This window comes from Pithys albifrons, chromosome 3 (genome assembly GCF_047495875.1).
Source record: "Pithys albifrons albifrons isolate INPA30051 chromosome 3, PitAlb_v1, whole genome shotgun sequence".
NCBI classification, from domain to species: Eukaryota; Metazoa; Chordata; class Aves; order Passeriformes; family Thamnophilidae; genus Pithys; species Pithys albifrons.
In genome coordinates, this window is record NC_092460.1 from 57,609,206 (window position 1) to 57,633,446 (window position 24,241).

The window sequence follows — 24,241 nt, forward strand, 5'->3', positions numbered from 1 at the left end:
CTTTTTTGCTAAGTCACTGTTTCTTCTTCCCATAATACCCCTGTAAGCTGGGGGGGCTGGAGGAAGATTGTGACATCATGTTACCTGAAACCCTCTCCTACTGAATGTAAATCTTACTCCTATTGGCCCAGAGCCAGACCCCCCTCTTGTCTCTTATTGGTGGGTTTGAATCCCTCCAAAGTCCATATAAACCCTTGACCACAAACAAAGTCTCTCTTTGATTCACTCCCTCTCAGGTGGTCTCTGTGTGTCCTTTCTCTGGGGCTCTCAGTGACCACGTGGTAGGGGAAGGCAGGGAGCACATTTTCTCCTAGGTTATGGACTAAAACTCCAGGACCAGGAGAATCATCCATACCATTGTAGACTGCATCCCTCCAACACACAGCACCAATGAGGCATAAAGAATCCCTACAGGATCAGAGACTTTCTGATTTAACTGTTTGAAGAAACATTAGCATTATAAAATGTGTTAATAAAATTGTAGCATGCATATTGTAGATTTAAAAAGAAGTATTTTTATCAGGAACAGTGTGACTAAATATTTCATTAGAGACGTCTTCATTTTGACAGACCATTTCTTTTTTTTTCTCAAGCCATATTGATTGCTTGGATGTTAGGCCTTAAATATTTGCTATATATGCCCCAAATCAGCTTTTCAGTTTTTTACCCTGTGACAGTTCTCAAGCTGACTGTGACCGGTGACCAAACAATTATCCTGTTTATCCTTTCTGACTACTGATGGAATTTCAGCTTCCCCACTCCCCTGGTATTTTCTCTTGTTATTACAGGATATATTAAAAATAAGTATTATTATCTGACTTGTTGAATTATTTCAAAACCATTGAGTTCAAACTGCATAATGCAGGATTTAAAAGTATTTGCATGCAGTGTAAATTATTTAATAGTATTTTTTGTTACAGTTGAAATAGAGTGTATTTTTCCAGAAATGGAATTACAGCATTTATTGTCTTCTGAAATGGAAGATAAAAATACTTCATTAATTGCTTAAAAAAAAAGTTGTGCATAATTATTTAACATCTCTAGCTAATAAGTTTGCCATTTCTGGGGCTTCTTTTGTTTCTGATATTTGTAAAGTACAGATAGTCCTTGAGTCAGAGAAATTATGTTGCCTTGCTTCCTGTAAATCTGTTTCATAGTTGACTATAATGTTTTATTTGAAATTTTTCTCTTGCTTTGAAGTAATTATAAATTCTGTTTCTCTCATGCAATCTCTAGTCTCTGTAGTGTGTAAACTTATGCCAGAGCCTTTGCCCCCATGGCATTACTTACTGATTTCTCTCCTTTAGCCAGCAGGGACCTTATATGAAATCAGCTCCCTCTAGAATTTCTTTTCCTCCACCAGAACCTCGTACATCTGCAACAAGTTCAAAACCTATAAGTGATATGTGGGGACAAGCAGGCAGAAATGATAACCTCAGAATTGTTTCCTTAGGAAAGTGCACTAAGATGTCCTTTTTATTCCTCCTAGTTTCAATGTCTATAGAGTTTTTGCTAAAACCTTCAATTATCCCAATCACCTGTGTTTCATCACTTCTAATTTATGGTCATTTATATTATTTGGCCTTTTACAGTTGTAAAAAGCAACAGTAAGTTTTATCTAAGAGGGCTTTAAATCCCCAACAAGAATTTGACATTTAGGACTGGAATGCCAGCTGTTGATCTGGGATTATAATGCCAACTGCTTTCATTTTATTGTCATTTTCACATCAAGTGTGGAGTGCAGCACACAGTCAGGATATGCATTCTTCCACTCCCTGAGTGTGGCATCTCCACATCTTGACTAGATGACTGCCTGTCACAACTGATACTGTACAGCTGATTATTTGTCATTTAGCTCTTCTATGTGGTTGGAAGCACAGAGTCAGCCTTATTCAAATGAAATGAACAAAGGGGATATAATAGTATGATACTCTAGCTCTTTAGAGAAAACGTGCTTTACTTTCAAAAAAGTGCCATGTGGGCATGAGCACAGTGGAGCACAAGCACATTTTAAAATTCAGGCTGCCGTTCTTAGCAGGACTATCTTATCTGTAAGTGTTATGCACTTAGCTTGATTGATCTCTAGAAAATACTTGTGTTAATGTTGTCCATTGTTATTATCAATTACTTTCCTTAAGATGCAGAGACTAGGAGTGCCAGTGTTGCTGTGTTTTCATTCGAGTATAAGAAATGTACCTGTGGCTTTCAGTCCTATCTGTGCAACATACTGATGCTCCTGGTTTGGTCTGCCAGTGTGATCAGTCACGTTAGTGGATGTTCCTTGACACCAAAAAGAAGTAGTTGGCGATGTAGATTCTTTTGGGTTTTGGTCAGGATATTGATACAGCATTCATACATGAATATACTGAATTAATAGAGCTATATAAAGACAATTGGTATTGAATGTGGTTTTAGAGTGTGACGGTTTTTATCTGGATGTCACTAATACAAATAGAATTCCAAGACACATTTTGTATGCTGGAGCAATTGGAAGATGAGTAAAACAATGACTTAGTATATATATAAATAGAACTGTGTTGTCATATGTTTCCCATTTTGAATGCATAGAGGATAGTAATTTTATCAATGTTTTATGTGTGGCTATTAAAAACAAACAAAAAGAACCAAACATACCTCAAGTGTTAATAATGTAACAGCAAATATAATTAAATATGGAATGTATGCAGAAGAATTACATGTGTGTTTAACAAATCAATATAAACCTATATAAATAAAGTAATGCAATGTGACCATGTGGAATGTAGTATTTATCTTCAAATGGTAAACCCTTTAATTAGTGTTTTCCATTTATTTTCCTAAAACATATATATACACACACACACAGAGTTTTTGAGCTTTGCATATTATAGGGGACAGAGCTGTAATTTATTACACAGATAGAAAAAAGTTAGATATATATAAAATACATACAAGAATAATATATAACCTTTTATACATAGCCTTATATTCTAAGGAGATATTTCTTTGTCTTTACTTTGTCTTTACTGTCTAATACTTCTTTGCAGTATTTTTACTGGCCTATGTGATGTTATGCTCTATTATGTTCTATTTTTTAAAAAATCGTAAATTACATTATCATTTTCTACATTAAATGGAGAGATGTGCCTGTCCACAGTGAGCCTGTTCTGTGCAAAAAATGCTCTACCTTGCTGAATGAAGGAGCAAGCATTGCTCTTGTTTGTTTGGAGTTGTATATCTCCTTGCAGTACCTCAGCTTTTCTTGTCACATAAGTTTGACAGCAGTTGGATCTGGAACATGAAATTGTGGATTATTATGAACACTGGACCAGGCTGTTATCCTTCTGCTATGTTTGCCAACTGCAGCTCTGCAGCTCAGTGGCAAAGAAATCTTAGAAGAATCACAAGGCAGGGCTTCCTCAATTTTCTGGTCTTTGGAGCCCTTTGCTGGTGAGAGAGACAGGATTTTGTACTAGATATCCCTCTCACCACCTTCTTTTTTGGGTTGGCAGGGAGGAAAGCTGACTGCAAAATAGCCAGTTGTGTCACATCACTAATAATATGAAGACATTCTCACATAAAGAACTAAGGGGAAAAGGGACTTCCTCCCAGCATCGTTTTCAGAAATGAAGAACTAACCCCAAAATTTTATCTGACTACTTCTGTTACTTATCTATCCATATTTATTTTAATGAAAGTCAACAGGATTGTAGATGTGATCATTGTGATATTAAGAGCATCTGTCGATGCAGAAATGGGAAGGTTTTATCCTTTTACTTGGCTATAACATAATCTGTAAAGCTAAATTTTGTCCATATTTATGGACATTAATCATTAAAATTTAAATAAATAATCATAAAAGAAATTCACCATGGGAGACATTGTCAGTTCCAAAATAAAAGCTTGTTCAGTGAGAATGGTATAGATGCAAATTCCTTCTCATCCCTGAGGACCAGATTCAGTGATCAAGATGTTCCTGTGAAATTTAAGAATGCCAGATGTTCTTGAAATTGTAACACTGAGTCGGCCACCATCCCTGTCTTTCCTCCTGTTCTGACCACCAAAATTCAGAGTCGTGTTGCCATTTATCCCATGCTGACAGTTAGTCACCTTCCATAGCTTGTTAGTATTTGTCACTTTACGTAGGAAGAAATTGGCTAAAATAGAAATATCAAGCATCAAATAGGGAGAACATAAATCTTTAGATCCTTATAGCTAATGAATTGCTTGAGCTATGAAACTCATTCTCTCAGCAAATCACAGAGAGATTTTTAGGGGTTTGGTTTTTTTTTTTTTAATTCTGATTTTAATAGACTGGCAGAACTACAGAACATATTCCTAAATCAGTCAGATGTTTATTTTGGTTTTCACAAAGTTCCAAGTGTCACAGCCCAACACGGGGAGAAAATGATGAACCATTTCAAAATAAAGTTATTATTGGCAACCTTAATGCTTTAACTGTAATTTTCATCGTGCTTGAATTCCTTTAATACAGCTAAGTAGAACCTATCTACTTACCAATTTTATGTGCCAAGACATTTAGCATTTTAATTGGTGCTGAACAATGTGTGTATTTTGACAGAAGTTTGTAACTGAACATTAATTAAAATAAATTATTTTTCAAGAGTGTAGCACGCATGTCAGACCACTCTGAAGTTAACATTTCTTGAATATTTGTATGCAATTCTTAAATTTCTCAGTTTCTGCAGTTCCCTAATTTGATTCCTGTTGTAGTAAATTGTAAAGTTCAACTGACTTAAGTACAAAGTTACGCTGGTGCTACTAAAGCAATTTTTAAAAATCCCACCTCTGAACTAAGCTCAGAAACACTGAGTATTGTTTTCACCTGGGCAAATTGCACAGCTTGTCCAAACCTTCAGCATATTGCTTATGCTGAGCACTGAAATAGCTCAGTGTAGACTTTTGCTACTTTCTCCAGGTATTATATGAAATATATTAACAGCACATACATTTGACTTTTCAGTGAAAATTTTGAAGCTTCATTTTATCCTTTTTTGTGACACTTGTTCCTAAAGTATTTGATGTCCTCTTCAAACCTTCATATGTTATAGGTGTAACACTTCATTAACAAAAACCTTGGTCAAATGCTGAGTGTTTCCTCTATTACATAGTAAAATATTTTTTTCATGGCTATAGTCATGGATTTTTAGTTCTAAGCTGTTGTTGTTGTTGTTGTTCTCCTTTCCCTAATAGTAGCCTCTCTCTCTTTGGCGAAGTCTTCAAGCAGTTGTGCTGGTGGTAGATTGAACTTTGGACTACGGTATGCTGGATCGCTAACTTAAGTTCTAATGCTTTTTACTCTTTGGTATTTACTTCTAAATAATTTGAATTTGAGAGATTCTTTTGCTCCAGAGAAGCAGGATAGCCACTTGGTCAAGTGGTATACCCACCTGTTGTTAGCCCTGCTCTAAAGGGAAGTGAAGGCTGCCAGATCTCAGCTAAATAAAAGGAGATTTCTCAGTGAAATCTTCTTGTGGACACCCTGCACCACAAAGCATCTTCTAACGGGAGGCAGTCTAGGTTTGTCTGTGCAGTAAAGTTTTGTTAGGTTGATACAGAGTACCAGAAAAAGAAAATTCATACCATAGCACAGACATTGTTATCCTGATAGAAACCATTGGTACAGGTGCAGCTGTGCTGGCAGAAGGGAGTTTCTGTTAACTTTGCCTATAGCTTTGAAAGTAAATTGTGTGTAGATATGTATATGAGTGCTCCTTCTACAGCAGAGGGTTCTGCCAATGTAGTATCTGTTGGTGCATGGAGGGAGGCTCTGCAGCACCTTGTGAAGCACCAGACCCCTTGTCTGTGCAGGCTGGAGTGCATGGACTGCAGCCCTTCTCAGCTTTCTGCAGGGCTTAGGAGAACATTACTCACATTGTCCAGTTCTTCTTGTTCTGGCAGTCTTTTTTCTTCATTATTTTGTCTTCAGTAATTTTTTGTTCATTCTCATGGAGAGGTGGGGTTTAAGACAGAATTATGTTCCTTTAACTTTTACAATTTACATACAGCATAAGTTGTTCAAGATTAGTTTTGCTGCAATAGATTAAGTATGAGACACTTATCTAAGAGAAATAAATTGCATATTGTAAATTAGATGATTTTATTTTATTTTTATCTTAGGAGTAAACATGCCTTCAAGAATGAGAAATTCCTCTGGGTTTGCTGAACAGGCTCTTCTCATTGTAAATTCATTTGGAATATGGATATACTAGGTGACTTTGCCAGGCATTTGAATGAAATAGATGAAGAGCTGCCCCTTACATGTAATTTAAGACTCTGTACAATAAATTGTGCTGTGAGCAGATACTGTTTCTTTGTAAAGTTCAGTTAGATTTATTGCTCTAAAGACTTTGTCCGTTTCTTAAGAAGGGGGAAGAGGACAGAAAGGAGTCATGTGCACACAATCTAGAAGAACGGCTGTCGTTTCTCTGAGTAGATGTGTTCCTGATGAGGATGCTGTGCTACCCCTCACACTCTGCGGTTAACCCTGTCTCCTTCCCCTGTGTAGTTGATGCCCTCTGTGAACCTCCCATACGCTACTTGAAGTATATTTTTAATATAAAATATAGCAGAATATTCTATTTATAGTAGTAGAAAGGAGGCTTTGTCCAAATACAGCTATGAATTTGGTGTCATTACTTCTTGTGTTTCATTATGTTTCCAGTTTCTGCTATAAGTATTCCTCCTGCTATCTTCTAGCTTTTCCCTGCCCTAGAATAGGTAAGAAGTTCAAGCAGAGTATGTAATACAATTTTTATTGGGACTGTATATGGTAAAAAAAAGCCATCACTTGAAATTTTTGCACTGATTTCAGCTATAAGATGTTCACTTGGGTATGTACACATGCAGTCCTAAATAACTTGCCTAAATTAAAATTTGCTACTTTATTTTGTAATGGTATGTAGTGGAAATGCTTCTGTAGTTTAATGTTGTCTGCCCTGAGCTTTGCAGAGCTTCTTGCTGAAGCTGAAGATATACTTATTGCCTACCTTTGCCTTTTTTACGTAGAGTGCGTTGTTATTTTTTAGTGCCTGCAGTGCAAGTATTTTTATAATTTATGAAAGTGTTTGAATATGGTCTTCCTGAACTGTTATTTTAGAATTGATTTCTTGGCAGAGGATTCTTACCTTTGGCAATTGAACCTCCAGTGATTTCTGTCTAGTTTGTGTTACATGTTCATGACGTGATTTGGGTTGGGTTTTGTTTGTTTCTTTGGGTTTTGTTTTTAATTATCAATTATTAATTTGTCACCAGTACTGATTGTTTTGTGGAGGGAAATCCTTAGTTTTCTCCAAAAGCTTAAGCTGATGCAGAGAAGTATTGATGTTAGAAATTAACATCAATGAGCAAACTAAAAAGAAAAAATTACCTAGTTTTAATTAAAGCTTATTACTAATGATCTGAGAGTTTAGAAAAAATGCTTCAGAAATATTATTTCTTTCTAACTGGATGCACTAAAATATTTGTTGACTTCTGGGAGTTTTCATGAGGGATATAGAAATATTTTTTATATTTCTTGTAGAAAACAAGGCTGATTTTTGATTCTTTTTTCTGTGAATGGAATATGGAGAATATATTTTTGTTCTGTACTAGGTTCTGTATGGGTGGAATTGCAAAATACTAAGTGCATTGAATGTACTCTGTTTGACAGTGTTTTCTCAGACCAGGAGCAGCACACTGGGAAAAAGCCGGTAAGAACATCATGTAGCCAGCTTCTCATTAGGCGTGTGAAAGAACTGTTGTAAAGTATGATATAACTTCCTTGCATAAAACTATCTAGTCAGGATATCTTGAGATGTGCCTGTGAAGGGAAGAGTTTATTATTTCATGCCAGCACAGCAATGCTAAATTTAATATAGTTGTAATCCTGATAGAAATAAATAAATCTGATGAATCAGACCATAGCTGTAAGTGCATCAGGATTTCAGTTAATTTTGTAGACATAATAATATAAACCCCCCCCCCAACTAGTTTTCATTGTACTGTACTGCCCTTGTGGCTGCTATAAACTCAGTTATCTTCAGGCTGAATTTGTTGTTTTCAAGACTTGAAGTGCTATTCCATTTTGGGTGAAAATGCCTGTTTTGTGGAAGAATACAGTGTGATAGTCTGGCTTGATTTGTTGGCAGTGAGTTTGTATCCTGCTACCACTAGTGGTGGTCAGGTTCTAAACTGAAGGGTGTGCTACCTTCAAGGTATTTCCGTGTCAGGTTGAATGTGATGCACTTACATTAAGTGCTTTACATTTTGAGGTTTAGCTTAGCCATTCTTTTAAGAGCTGGAGAAGACTCAGATGCATAAGATGATGTGAAAGACTTTTAATTAAGTGCAAAATTCCATGTTACAAGTTCTGAAAGAGGACTGCTCAAGCTAGAGATGCTTAATAGTACTTTGTTTTAGATCCACCAAGGACTTTATTTTACTGCTTGAATGCAAAACTTCAGCTAAAGTTTGCAAATAAATGATACCAGAACTACCTAATCAAGTAGCATGGGGCAGAAAGCTGCAGCTCGCACATGGTATGTTGTTGTTGTGCTGATTCGTGTGCGTGCAAGAGAAGAGGAAATGAAGAGTGCTGTCATCAGCTGAAACTACAGGGAAGTTTTCTTCAGTAGGTACTGATAACACAAATAGTGGTTTAACATACTCAGTGTCAGCCTAACAGTGAACCATTTTTTGTTCGAGGGTAGGTTCACAAGAGGAGGAAAAAAAAGCAGTGATAATGATAGTACTATTACTTCTGAGAAACTTCCCATGATTTAAAATAACCAAAAGACATAGGAAATCAAGATCTGGTAAAGTGGGAGACTACTCTGTTACGGCTTTGCTCTTTGGTCTGTTTGAGTTTAATGCCCAACTTATGACTAATTGTTTGCAGTTGTTTTAAACACAGTATCAGAAATGTTTTAGTATTAGTAGACAAATGTACCATGTGTTCAAACTTTAAAAGATTATTTTAAAAAAGCAATCCATGCCAATTCTTGTGATTCATTAGGAAGCTTACCATGTCACTTTTTCATATAAGCCCGTCTTAATTATGAGATGATTAAGATATGTATTTGGAAGCTGTTGTCTGTATTTTCCAAATTTGAAGCTCTTAGAAGACTGAAGACTGTTGATACCCAAATGAGTGACAGAGACTTGTATTTTTTTCTATTTTTTCCCCTTGAGGGAATTTTTTATCTCTATAAATAAATCTGCTCACACATCTTTATAGATATGGATGCAATTTACTCAGGTTCTATTCTTAACCATCATGAAGCAAAGGGAGACTGGGATGCATTGTTTGTTTCTGTCTGCTCTGTGAATGTTTCATGGGAAAACATTTGGGAACAGGCAGAGGTGATAAGGTTATGTGTAAGGATTTTTCAGAAATTGATCAAGTACCACCCACAGAGTTTTGGCTATTTTGCTTGACAGAAAACAAAGATGAGCAATTATGGCTTGCTGTTTGTGACATCATTTATAAGCTAAATTTAATTTTCTTCTGAACATCTGCTGGTAATGTCTTGGTAATGACTTCCTATTGATTAATTAAATCTGTTCCTTCTTCTTATTTGTAACTTGAATGAAGTTGTGCAAATGTGAGTTCATATTATTACTAATGGGCTGTGAATAGAAAAACTGTGTACATTTTAATTTTCTTCTTAGCTTTGCTCAGAAGTAACAATTTAAAATTGACTGTCATAAAAATTTATTCTCTCAAAATAAGCTATAGCTCTGATGTTTCTCAGAATAGTTTGTTTTTCTTGAACTATGAAACATTTTTACTACTTTGCTGGCAGCATATAGAATTGTTGTTTATCAATTGTATGAAAAATATTTAAAGTACTTTAGAAGAGGGGTAATTTGAAGGAAAGACAACATCTAGTTCTTGAAACACTTCATGTGAAATAGGCTGTAGATAGAAAGACTTTCTTTAAAAAGAACTGTTTTTTTCTAAAATAATATGCTGAAAGAAAGTGTTGGATATGAACTGATTGGTATGCAAAGGTAAAGGAAATCTATTGAGACTAGTGTTACTTCTTTAAAGCAAGGTTTTAGTATTTGAGTATTTCATTAGGTTTCAGTTCATCAGTTTTGGACTCTCTGCTGAGCTGGAGGAAAATGTAACCTTAGATATTTGGAAAGGTTAAAATATAAAGCAGGTATCTCAAAGATGTAGCAACATACTTATGTCTGACAGATGTTTAAAAATATCTACAAGTTTCCAGAATATGATATAACCATTTTGGACACAAGTTAGGTAAGCTGAAATTTTGAAACAGTCTCATTTCATTTCCCTCTTAAAAATTTTGCAAGTTCAAAGTTCAGTTCATTATTTGCTTGTCTATGTTTGATACTTTGAGTTCTGACAAACAGCAAGGTCTTTGCCTTACTTTGTAAGTACTTCCATGTTGCATAGGGCTCTTAAGTCATGAGTTATGTAACAGAAGAAGCTCAATTTCCTGTTTAACCCAGTGAATTGCAAGGAGACTTTTCTACTATTTTTGACTTGTAATGTCGGTGGCAGTTTACTGAAATGCAAAGCACTTTTTCCTCGCCTCTTTGTCTGATACAGTGAACTTTAGGTCAATTTTATGGTAACAAAAAAGTGTTTGGTGAGATTTTTAGTAGCTTTCATTTTCTCTGTTTACTGAATTGACAGCTTTCCTCCTTGAGTTGGAAGAATCTCTTTAAGGCTGGGTTTAAGAACAAAATTTGTAATCACTTTGTGGGAGTTGAAATTGAAATTTCAACTTTATTTTCAGAATGAAGTACAACAATGTTGTTTGAAAAGAATTGAGAAATACCAACTGCAGAGTAGAACTGTTTTTAGAACTTGGCAATGTCTAATAACCTAAGATTGTTTTCCTCTCCCGTTCCATTCATTTAAATTAATTTTAAATCATAATACTTCAAATAACAGCAATTTTTAGATTTAAGTGCAGTTGAATGTTAATCTGTTTTTATTAATTTTGAGTACTTGAGGTTTAATAGATTATTCTTAGGACACTGAACTTGCAAAACTCGGTATCTTTACACAAAATCAGAAAGTATCAGTTGAAGTTTACAGTTACAAGTAATTAATAACAGTCAAAACAAATGTATCATTCAAAGGCAGGAAAATTATTGTACTTCCCAAAACATTAATATAAGTAGCTTTGCTAACATTAGACAAATGATACTAGGTTTATTTACAATGAGCTTATTGACATTGGTTTTGGGAAGACCTGGGTTTCAACCTGGATCTTGCTCACACAATGCAGGAACTAAAGCAAAATAAAATTAAATGGGAAATTCATCCTTTGCCTACCTTGTTCAAAAGTCAAGCCATTTGTATTCTGTTTCATTTTGTGCTAAGAAGTGACTCCTTCAGAGGATACAACTCTTTGGAATAATTTGAAGTTGATATACCAAAATTTTTCATATTGAGAAGAAAATTAAAGTCATTGTACTGGAGAGAGAGATGTAATTAAACAATCTTGCTAGGAGTGGGAAAGTTATGGTTTCATATCCCTTCTCCTATAGAGTTTTTATTTATTTAATCTGCTTTTTTTATATATCTATATATATCTATATCTATATATCTATATAGATATATCTCTCTCTCTCTCTCTCTCTATATATATATATATATATGTGTGTGTGTGTGTATGTATGTATGTATGTGTATGTATGGCCAAACTTTGCAAATGAAGATTTGGGAAGGGCTCTCCCCACGTGGGTGTGCCCTTCCAGCCTGCACAGTGGATTTTAGGCTCAGCGTGCACAGAACTGGCCTCACCGTTTAAGTCCTGAGGTTCATCTGCCAAGGCCGAGCAAGCTTGGATGGTGCCAGTGAAGTCCTCAGGACTAGAACCTACAGCACCCAGCATTTCCCAGGAGACCTTCCATCCAAGTACTAATCCGGGGATGACCCTGCTTAGCTTTCGAGATCTGACGGGATCGGATGTCATATATGTATATATATCTATATATGTATAAATATATACATATATATATATAAAATAAAGCCTCTCATGGGAGCAGGACTTACTTGCTCCTGACTGAGTATCCTAGCCACTGAACTTAAGCTTTCTGTTGACTAGTGAGAAAACTCAAACAGCATGTCTGGAAAAGTACCTTTTCTTCCATAGTTTCATGCCTTTAAAAGGAGCAGCCTGGCTGACAAGACATTTCACTTTAAGTCATGAATTTAAGTAGACTGGGACTAAGAAGACCAGTTCTCTGTAGCTCAGTGGAAAGGTTAAAATGATTAGGGCATTCTGTAGAACAGCCTTGGATGTTTGACTTTTGAAATATGTAGTTTGATATCTAGCACACTTTTTTATTTTTTGTTAGAGCCTGGCATCAATACACATCACTGAGGGATTTCAGTATTTGTTGCATCAGCCATTTATTATTTGACATGCCTACTTCATTTGCCTAAGTTGGTCACCAAGCACAGAAAGGAGGGCTGAAAGGAAGCTGAAGGTATCTTCCTGTTAATTTACCTTCCTTCTTCATAATGAAATCAATGTAAGTGATACCAGAAAATACCATGGTACAATCAACTCTTTGAGAAGGGTTCCATGTGGTTTTGTAGCACTGTAAGTTAAGGTCTGAAGTATATGTGTGGGTATCTCCCTCTATCAGCCCCATCCTCTGCACTTTGTGGGTTCTTCCTTGGGGACTTGAGACCTGTCCTTGCAGAACTTAACTATGCAATGGAACTTTCAACCGAGAGAGGGAGGTAAGACTTTCTTCTATGCCCCCTTACCTCACCACAATCTCTGCTTTCAGCCATTCTCCACCCTAGACCCACAATCTTCTACTGACTCTAGTTTGTGGCATTTTTTGATTTGCTCCTGTGCTCTGCAAGTAAAACAAAAAGCTGTTCCAGGTAGGTGATGGGCAAAACTTGTCTCTTGCTTTACTTTCTGTCATTGATGTTGTTATGATCAGGCTCTTTAACATTATTAGAGAAATGTCTCTGCCTGAATTAAGGTGCAAATGAGACCATATGCTGAAGTCAATAGTACGGATTTTTATTGAATAGTAAATGTGAGGTAGAGAGAGATAAAAAGAAATAGGAAAGAGAGGGAGGAAAGAGTGACAGAGAGACAGATTAGGTAGGAAAAATATGATCACTTCATGGATTCTAATGGTTTCCTGTTGATCCTCTTCTTGTGGTCCTCCTGGTGGTGAGAGTCTCAGTCTTGTCAAAGTGATGGTTGCAGTTCAGAGCTGTCGAGGGAAGCCCAGGGTGGTGAGGGAATAAGCCTGTGTAAGTGGAAGGAAGTCTGGTGCAGTGATGGAAGAAGTCCTTGATGGTGAGGGAAGAATCCTGTGTGTGGGGAGAGAAGTCTATGGCAGGGCAAGTCCAAGTATGTTGGACAAAGTCCATTGTGTCTTTTGTTTGGCATAGGCTATATGGGAACGCCTCTGGTACCACCCCTGCAGTAAGAAGTTTCACAATGGATTATACAAAACTGGATCATGGGACATTTCATGAAGTCTTTGACATCTTCTAAGGTGTTAAAGCTGCCTGTTACAGTCAGCACAGTTGACTCCATTATGGTCCATCAGCAGAGATGAGTATCTTCAGGCTATGTGTGAATTGTCCCCGTGCTTCCCCAAAGGGGAGTCATCACAGCTGAGTCATTTGTTTAAGAACAAAGAAAAACTACTCCATTTCACAGGATATGCCTCTCTTCTTACCTTGTTCGACACCCAGCCTGTGGCCCAAGGTCTTGGGTGTCCAGGCCCTCAGCACCTGGCTGGTTACATCGTCAACTTGCACACCCGATTGTCTGAGCCATTAGCATTCCAGTCTCTGACACTTGTGGATACATTATTCTCCTGGGATTCTTCTCCACTTTCTCTTATCTCACATTCCTGTCACAGTCCAAATTAGTAGGCATAATCAGGGATGGATCAGCTTTGGTGAGAAGTTGCTTCTTTGCAGTTTGCAACAGTGGAAAAAAGTCTTTTGGTGATCTTAACAATGTTTAAGCCATTAGCCATTTTAGACTCTCACAGACATAGACAGCACAACCCCAGCATTTAGGGAAGAAAAGGTTTGGGAGAACCAGCAATGAGTCCAGAGAACAGTGCACATCAGTTGGTCAGGACTGTGCAGGATGGTACTGAAGACACTGGAATGGTATTGTGGATAATGCAGCAGTGTAAGTTCCTGATAATATTGATGTGATTTAGTATTACTTATATTTAAAATAATTACATTATCATAGTGGCAGTATTTAATCCATTAGTCTCTGATCATACCTGATTCAAAAGCAGGGTCAACTATGCATAATTCAGCAGAAACTCATCAACATGTCTAGGTAATCTTGTAAAAGTTTGCCACTAATTCTTCCTAGCAATTTACATTCTATAAGATAATTTTATAGATTTAGGAAAGTTTTTTTTCTTAATAGCTGACAGTGATTTTAAGACTCTTTCTTTTGAAAATCTGCTCAGTTTTACAAAATAAATATATATTTTTGATACATTGAAAATATTATATATTTTAAATACATCGGATGAGACTAAAATTTCCCATTTGCGAAGCTAATGGATATTTTCATGGGCCGCTGATAAATTGCAGAGGAACAGTTTAATTGTTAACCATTTAAAAGGTTTATTTTGTAAATGTGATTACTTGTAATATAATTAGAAATAAATACTATCTCAATTTATTTGTGTAAAAATTAACTAAGATTATCTGAAGGTAGAAGAAGCTTTCAAAGAAATGTAAAAAAGTCACTAATAAATCAGGTAAAGTTGTTGTGAGGGAGCTTCTAATGAATTAGTGATGATTTAACCTTTCATGACTCAAAAATGCCATTAAGAACTTTAAGACAGACAAAACCACAGTGATAGAAAAGATCGTACTCTCTCACCCTGGAGCAATATTTATACATCAAACTTATTTCTCTCAACTTTACATTGTTTTCTTCTCCCATTTTCGGAAGCAATCAGTTCCTCAAAAAGCAACATCACTGAATAAACAACTAAAACCTACTTTTCTAATGCTGAAATAAGAGGTTAATTTATACTTAACAAGGGTTTCATACTATGAAACTGGAAGAAACCCTTGTGGTCATCTAGTCACATACTGATTTTTCATCCATATGACTACTCTGAGTGAATTCTTTTGTCAACTTGAGCTACCACTTTGAAGAAGACACCTCTCAGGAACTGTATTAATCCGAGCTTTAATTCTCTCTTAGGTCAGAACAAATTGAGGTGTTGTGAATTGGACCTAGTACAAAAAACAAATCTGAAGGCCTTTGTGTATGTGCATTTATGTGTAAATAGATTTTTTTTTAAATTATAAGCTGGAGTTTTCTATCTATCTTATTAGATGGTTCTGCTTAAATGAAGACAAAGGCAATTGACTCTTCAAATGGTGTTTCTGTATTGAAGGGTGATGGCAAAACTGAAGAGCTGCACCAGCCCCCTGCTTCAGTCTTGGCAAGAAGTTCAAAAAGGAAGTCAGAGAATGAGAGCAGATCAGCTGTGCATAATGGGGACAAGCAAACAGGCATCTCCTCCTCCCTGGGCAGTGCTTTGGAGCACATTGTCGGACAGCTGGACGTGTTAACTCTAGTAAGTAGGCAATAACAGATAACACTTGCAGTGGAAAATGACACTGCTGTCAATTGGCAAAAAACCCCAGGAATCATGTTCATAAATCAGAACATTAAAGACTATGGGGTTATTTTAAATAGTTGTATAGTCGAGTGACTGTTTTGGTGTTTTCCTTTCAGCAAATATTGATCACTTGTATTGTGTTTGCTAAAGTGAAAGCTTCCCGATATATAAGTGTATAAATTGTTGAATTTTTAACTCTGGAGGAAGAGAATCACTATTTTTCAGTAGTAAGATCTAGCAAAGATTTGTCAGAAGCCAGTTATTTAGCAGACATTGTCAGGTTCCAGCTTGAAAAATCATGCGTTAGCAGAGGATGAACAAAGTAAATTGCCAATGTACCACTGAATACATTTTCAAACTTAGTGTTCAAGGTATTGGCTTAGGTAGGAATCTAAGCAGTGGAATAATTCCTCATGTCAATGAAACTTCACAAATACTAGTCTCAGTGACTCTGGGTCATTTGTTTGCAAATGCTCAGTACTTCTTTTTATTAATCCAGATTTAACCAATCTATTTTAATATACTACTCTGTAGTATGTAATATATTAACATTAAACCAAATCAAAAGGGAGCAGCTAAGGGTTTGGGGTTTTGGGTTTTTTTTGTTTTTTCCCTGTATTCTTTTACAATATGTATGTTAACTGAAGTAACAGGTTTTGGGAGTATGGGCTCAAGTCATCAGTTGAAAATCATTTGTGTGGTACATTGAATTGAAAAGGAACTGCCAGTCTGGATACAAAAACCTACCTTTTCTGATTAAGATAATCTCTTAGAGAATGCCTTGTAATAGGGTTTTTTTCCCTCACTTCCTTTTTTGGGGGGGATGCCTTTAAAGTTTCTATTAGGCTTTTGGAAGACATCATTTGAGGTCACCAGTGATGGCTGTTTTTCTACTGAAACATGGATTCAAATTTCACATAGTATTTCAGAGTAATTTTATATTATACATGTATGTATTTCTCTCTCAGAGAAAATATTTTGTGAAAACCATTAAAAACCATTAGACAGCCTCCATCGATACAAAGCCATAATTTTTAAATACAGTTGTAAATAGTGGAATACCTAAGGAGAAGCCACCTTATGATTTTTTTTCCTATTAAGTTAGAATTACTTTCCTTATGTTACTATGCTACACACTTTTATAATATGTGAGCAATAAAAAAACAGTTGAAATTATTGTCCTCTTCATGCAGACTATTTCAGTCTTGGAAGAACGTCTGACTTCAGCTGAAGATAAATTGAAAGAATGCTTAGAAGATCAACAAATATTACTTCAGGGGAGACAGGACAAATAAAAGATGAAAATTAACTATATTGCTGAATATGTTTCATAAGTTCACACTGCACTGGATTTTACTATAAGCAAAAACATCAAATCAATGTAATAAAAACTGAAGAAATAAAAAAAGAAAGGTTTAAACAGTGGTGGCAAGCAGATATTCTGGGTATATATTTAATGAAATGTAGCCCAACCAAAACTTAATATTTTCTAAAGTCATTCCAACTGATTGTTACAGGACTCTTATTTCAACCTAACAAGATCTTTGAATATAACTAAGCCACTAACTACGTATTTTTAGATGAATAGCAGTTATGGAAGTCCACTATGCAGGTTTTTAAATGCGGGCAAGGACTGTGAAAGTAATGTTCTTTGTGCTAAGGCAACATGACTTAAAAACCTAAATTAAATAAGACCTAATTCTAAAAATGCCAGAGGTTTTTTTTGACTCTTAGATGCTGTCAAGTATTTTACCAAAAAGTAGCAAGTTATTCTATATCTTCTAAACATTTTGGTAACAATTGCAAGAAGATGTAGTGTGAAAACTTTTAGTCACATATATGAAAATTAAGTCACTTAAATTTTGAAGCGTCTGTGTGAATTCAGCTGCAAGACTGATTGATGCATTTGATCACTTCTGCTTATCTCATTTCCATAAAAATTAATTTTTCATATTTAGAAAAATAAAAATCAACTTCAGACTCCTGGAGAATATATTTGAATCAAACAAAAAATAATGCAAAGTCTAGGTCATAAATACAAAAGGTTCATGTCCTGCGAGAATGTCCACACATGCTCAAGCTTTGCATGTTATGGGTGAACCCTGTCAGATAATGCATTATGAATACATATATAAGTCAGGAAAGACTTTGCAGTGTATATTGATTTGTGTCTTATTTTTTAATAAAATTGCAATTCTTAGATGATTTTAAGTCTTATTTTTTAATGGAAAACATCTATTTTCCTTGTGTCTATCTATTATTTTTTTTTAAATGGCAGTTTCAGAACACATATTTAAATCCACAGTCAAAACTAGGTAGTCATCCATTTCTGCAATTTCACATGTATGTTGAAAATAGGGCAATTTAAATGGAGGGAATATTTTAATCCAATTCTGCAATTAACTGTATATAGATAAAGCCCATTTCCCAGGCTGAGCCTCATTAACATCAATGGAGTTCAGCTTAGGTACAGAAGCTCACTGTGCAAATACTATTGCAGTTCAAGCCACAGAAATGTGCAGTCAATTTTTCTTGTATAACTTTTCCTTTTTTTTTTCACAGTAACCACCTTCAGATAGCCAGACATCACCTCACTTTCTTGGTAGGCTATGAGTTTTACCAACATGTACTATGTATTTTCAGCTCAGTCTTAAGTACTACTGTATATGGAAAAGAAGCAGTCTCTTATAAAAATTTTGGATGCAACTATTTTTATGCAGCATCTTAGCCATGGATTTTCTGTGAAAGAATGGTCTTATATATTTCAGCCTGACCTTTGATTATGCAATTGTTTATAATACTGTGTAGCACACAATTATGTAAATGCTATCTTTTAGATCAAATGTACTTTGCTTTTTGCATTTGTGAATACTCCTGTGGTCTTTACTTTTTCTTGTCTCCATTAGAAAACAGAAAACCATGTAGCTGCTACAATTTTTTGCTTGTTTCTTGTTGTCTCTTAGTGGACTATAAATATGTATATGTTTTAAATCTGTAGGTGTTTTTAAAGCTTTTTCAGGCTTATTTATTACAAGATTTGGTTATTTCTTTTACTTTCGTATTTTTTAATAAAATCTCTGCTGAAATTTTCCTTTCTGCCTTAGCTCCTATCAGGAATCCTTCTTTCTTTTCAGTACCTATTATCTGAAGCATTTACTTCTTAATCCAGTTTATTCCTCTACTGTTTGTGAATCTGGTGAACTAACATAACAGTTCGAAATTAAGACACACTTTTGTCATTCTGTGGGGTGGTCTGTTGATATTGAAACTCAACATGCATGACACTTGTGATGTCTGTATAACTAGTTGTGGTTGGTTGAGAACAGGATGGATCTTGTTTTCCTCAAGCTGTGGTGGGTCTCCTAAAGCACAGCCACAACCAGCTAATGTTGACATTTCTTTTAAAGAAACGTTGATATGGGCTAGTGATCTTTTGATCCATATAATGTGAAATAAAGTTACAAAATAGGAAATCTTCCTTTAAAAGAACCTGAAGAGGCTGGTTAAACTCTCAGAGGCATTTACTCAAGGGTTTGTACTCTGACAAATAACTGGTGACTTAATTTGAGTTATAAAACTTAGAGAATGACTGCTGTTTAGCCTTAATTGTGCTTTTACACCATGTGAGAAAATAGTGTCATGGGTCTTTAAATTATGAAAATTATATCTGTATTGCAGACTGTGGTGACGTACTGAGCACCCATTCTTTATACAAGCTGAACCATGTACCTGATGCAGTACAACTTTCCTGAAACTTAAATTGTCCCTCTGATAGTAAATGTAAATAGGCCACCATGCTGGAGAAAAACTGCTTCCAGCATTCAGGCCAGGTACTGCAAAAATGGCTCAATTACTTATTAAAAAGAATAACCACCAGTGTTTGAATGACACAGAGTAGACCCCCAAGGTTTGTGTGGTGAGAGAGTGAACATGGCAGCAGGAATAAACTCTCCTGCCATCTTTGCTGGGAGACTGTCTCTGGAGGAACCCAACTTCAAATTCCTTCAGTGTCAAAGCACTATGCAGTAACTCAGCAACTCATTGCAATGTACATCTAAAGACATTTTGAACCAAAACCGCTTTTCCAAATTGAAAGAAATTATGCCAGTTATTACCGTGTCTTAAACTTTATTTTTAATTCTCATCAAAGTTTAGTGGAATTTTAATGGAATTTTTATCTTGGGTATTGCATAAATTATGATGTTGCAGCAATAAAGGTATTTTTCTCAGGTTTTCATTTTGGGTGGCAATATGTATTCCCTTTGTCAGCACATTTAGATGTTCCTAAGTATCACTGTGGGAGTGAACACCGAATGGCAAACTGTTGCAACGCTGTACCTTAAGACACATCACTTTTTCTTTTTGATCTGAATATAGTTTTTCATATACCAGGGCAATGTCAGACTGAGACATCAGTTATGCCAATAATCCATTGTGCTTTATGGACCAACTTGACAACTCAAACTGTATTCTGGGTTTTCTTTATAGTAATATTTTTGAGGTTGTTTCTTTTTTTCATTGGTTTTTATTGTTATTTTAAAAAGCACACCACTACATTCTCCAAAAATCTTCAGTATTCACTTTTTACTATTGTTGACATATTTTTTATAAACTTAGGGTTTTGGAAAACCAGTTCTGGACAGGAATGTAACTGAAGAACTCCCTTGTTTTGGGGGGATTGTTGTTTCTTGCTTTTACACATTTAAGATGATAATTCCTTGTTTCATTATCATCTTTATGGTAAGGAACTTAAACTGTCATTTTAAATTCCAATTAAATTAATCTTCAGGCTTGAAAAATTGTGGTAGAATAGGTTTTCACTGCCATTTTAGGATGTCTGGAACAGACCTGTGCAACAAAACTTGCCATCTTTATTTGTTATTTATTCAAATGAATAAAAATGCTGGAATACTTTTAGGGTTATCCATGTTCTTTTCTTCCTAAAAGTCTTATTACAGTGTTGCTGAATTATTTTCATTGCCATTTCACAGCATCAAATCATTCTTGACTTTTCTGCTGAATGACAGTAGCAGGGATGTGACTATTTCCTGGGACATAGACTTATGTAACCTGTTTACCTCGTAAGACTTGTAAAAATCAGAAATTCTGTACTAATTGCCCCAAACAATTAATGAATATGTATGTTCGCATCGGATCCAGGAACAGTATGTTTTTGTCAGAGTACCCCTTCAGGGACTTTTGCACGCTTCGGGTGCATAATACAATTGAAGCTGTTTCTTTGTGAGAAAATAGGTTAACGACTTGCCAAAAGGCAGATGTTAATTGGAAAAAGTGCATACAAGTCCTTTTCTTCACAATGTATATGGGTTGCATTTGTTATGACTTGCATCCAAGAACAGGTGCAATTTCAATTGACTCAGCTAACAGGATATGCTGATACACTCCTCACCGATTTCACCAGAAATTTTAAATCCAGCAGAAAAAAGGAGTTTCTAAACTAGTTAGTGAGTGATAAGCTGCATTTATTATGTTACAGAGCATATTTATAACTTAATATTGTACCTACAGTTAAACATCTTAATAATGTGAAAGTAAAAGCTTTGATTGTTTATTGGTACTGTCAAATTTTACTGGTGAACACTGAGGAACCTTCTATGAGACTCACTTCATTTTCTCTCTGTTCAGAAACAAAACTTAATGAGACAGGTGGAAAAAACCCCATCTGGGTGTGTCAGGGTCAGAAGAGCTGCTGTTTGATAGTTTAATAGTTCTATTCAAGGGTTATTGGGAATTTCTAGGCTATTCATACAAGTCCACTGCAAGAAGAACTTCAGTTTGAGCCTAACTTCATCCTACAAAAGTCACTCACCTGCCTAGAACTGAATATAAAATTGCTCTCTCTGGGATGCAGCAATGATCTAAACCAGTGCATGAATATGTAGTTCAAGAATCCCCTGGGAACACTGGCATTAGTAGGGATACAGAGACTGTTGATTACTGGGGGGTGATATGATGTTGCCGTGCCTGTAGCAAGGACCTGAGCATCAGAGTGCTCAGTGCAATTGCAGAAGCAGGAGTGGACTGAGGAGAAATATGGAGAGTCTCAATGCCATCTAAATATAGAATTCTGCAGCTCCAACTAGTAGGTTTGTAAGTCCCTTTACGGCCTGTGTCCTTACAGACCTGGGTAGAACAGAGAGACTGACCTTCTCTTCTGAGCTGCTAAAGAGGAAGCAGTTGCCAGAAGAGAAGACAACCCTTGGCTTTTTCATCGATTTGTGCTTTGTATTGTAATGAAATAGTATTTCTATCTTCAGTTTTTGTTCTTCCTATTCCCCAGAGGAAATTCCTGCTCATTGTAGAGATAAAACCTTAGGACCCAGAGAAAGTAGCAAGAACTGAGAGTCTCTGTGCTAAAGGGTGTCACTGAACCCTTTTCTGGCCACAGTGGTGGAAGCCAGAGGCCTACAATTCTTACTGCAATGTCTACATTGAATGTCAATTCTCTCAGAAGATTCAGAAAAAGATTTGTAACGTTTATAAGCAAAGCATTTTTCTATGCCTGCTGTTTATTGGGACTTCATGAACAAGTCATAGAGACAAGTCTGGGAAGGCCAAAGCAACAAAATCCTTTCTCTGATTTCTTCTAAGAAAGATTCAGGTGACCCATATGCAAAGGGTCCTGCTGCTTCATGCTACCTGCATCCTGCAAATCTCAAATAGAAACATCTAAGATGTAATGGACTTGGGTGGTAAAAAGAACAGTAGCAATTCTTTCTAATGAGTGTGCTGGTCAAATATATTTTTAGACATTCTTTAATATTTTAAACATTCTTTAATTAATATTAATATCCCCTGTGATACATGCTGTGACCACAAGACCCAAGATGTCTTCTAGAGCCTAAAAGGAATAAGTTGAAAAATTAGATGTTAGGTGATGGTTTCTGTGTCCAAGTTCTGCACTGATTACTGGGATATTCTCTTAAACTTCAGTGATGCTACGTCTAAAATTGACGTGAGCAAGAGCAGGGCTTAGCCATTAGTCTGTAAGACTTGAAAATTCCTGTACTTCACAAAACCAGCTTTCACTTCTAAGAAAACTTTATAAATGTAGTAAGATGCCATTAACTTTTCAGTTAAGCAGTGAGTCTAATCATGCAAAACATAGTAGATCATAACTTAGTGTATGTAACCATACTGAGTGCTCTGGTGTCTCTACAGCTTCATTGCTGAAACATTGCTTTTGTGCAGCTTCTGCAATGTATTCAGTATAGACCTAGCCTATAAATAGCCGCATTATTGAAAGACTGTGAGAGGTTCATTAGAGAAGTTGTGAAAGTCTCATTTGAGCCAGGGTTGATACAGTACAGCTCCAAGTTACCAAAGAGTTTCAGCCTGTGGGTAACACTACGCATGGAGATGGGCTTTTGGCCATGCAGCAGCATCGATACCCCCAAGTCATCCCTTCAATCAGCCCGGCTGCAGACTCTCACAAAGTACAGTGCACTTCTTGCTGGCTCTGGGCACAGGAATGAAAGCACAGCATGTGGGAACTTGTGGTCACACCAATCTTGTCCCACACCAGAGCCAGGATGTAGCCAGGGCGTATGCTGGGGGCCAGGGCCACAGGACATCCTGCCTGATGTACCTACCCGCCAGTGCAGGCGCAGCCATGGAGATTACTCATCTTAAAATCACATGCAGGCATAAGTACTTTGCTGACTCAATAGGAAGTCACTGGCTGAAATCAGTGGGACTTCTCACATGATTGAATTTACATGCTGGAAATATCTTAATCTTATGTTCTGTGTTCACATAACTCAGAGCCAAAGAAAGAAAATTTGAATAGCAGCTGATGTCTGTTTTCTTTCAAAGGAACTACTTTGCAATCTATTTCACAGCTATCTGAATTAGGGCCTCCTATGTCTGGCTCTGGTACTCAGGTAAATGAAGAGTAAGCAGGACTGGGTCTACAGTTTGTATGCAGACCTTATCCTACAGCCTTTTAGGTATTTCTTTAGAAGAGATGCTAGAACAAGAGAGTTCCAGTAGCATTCAAAACCATAAAAGAGGAAATATCCTTTGTCTTGCCTTTTTTTTTTATTTTATAAAGTAAAATGCTCTCAGCTATTCAAGTTGTGTGTACATTTTCAACACTTCTCTTACCCTAAATGTTTGAGTTAGTCATTTTAAAGTGAGTGAGTTATGCCCTTGTTACATAATCTGAGTACTAGAGAGAAATTACCTGTATTTTTTTATCTAATGGAATTGGTAGGAACAAGGACGAATTCAAAACTAACAGCCTGTAATATCTGAAAAATGCTATCCAGAATGAAAAGATGACGGATACAGTAAAATTGTTCCATCTTCAGTCAAAACATCACCATTACGTTTATGTTTGTGCACATTGTAGAGTAACACATCTGAGCCTTCAGCACTGAGAAAAGTCAGACTGAAATATGTGAGGGCATCAGGTCTCATTTTTAAGATTTGCTCCATATAAGGAGTGTCTTACAAAACTATAAATAATGTAGCCCATTAATGTTAGCAATGGCACAGCCAGGTTTTTTCTTAGTTTTTTGTTGGTGTTTTTTTTTAAATTTTAATTTTTATTATGTAAGGATATGGATTCTGTGATATGGAGCAATTCTGCGATAAG

General features: G+C 36.1%; 1 protein-coding gene across 5 annotated transcripts in view; it reads left to right on the top strand.

The window, feature by feature from the left end:
- POC1B (POC1 centriolar protein B) overlaps positions 1-18,712 on the top strand; it is a 52,717-nt gene extending 34,005 nt beyond the window's left edge. For 3 of the 5 annotated variants that reach the window (XM_071552111.1, XM_071552112.1, XM_071552114.1), the window contains 2 exons: positions 15,394-15,576; positions 16,815-18,712. In XM_071552111.1, the coding sequence (XP_071408212.1) occupies positions 15,394-15,576; positions 16,815-16,916 (285 nt within the window). In that variant the 3' untranslated portion in view covers positions 16,917-18,712. Of the gene's footprint in view, positions 1-12,324; positions 12,447-15,331; positions 15,577-16,814 lie in introns of those variants that run through there. The other 2 variants (XM_071552116.1, XM_071552115.1) reach the window with 2 other exon arrangements.
- The last annotated feature ends 5,529 nt before the right edge of the window (positions 18,713-24,241 follow it).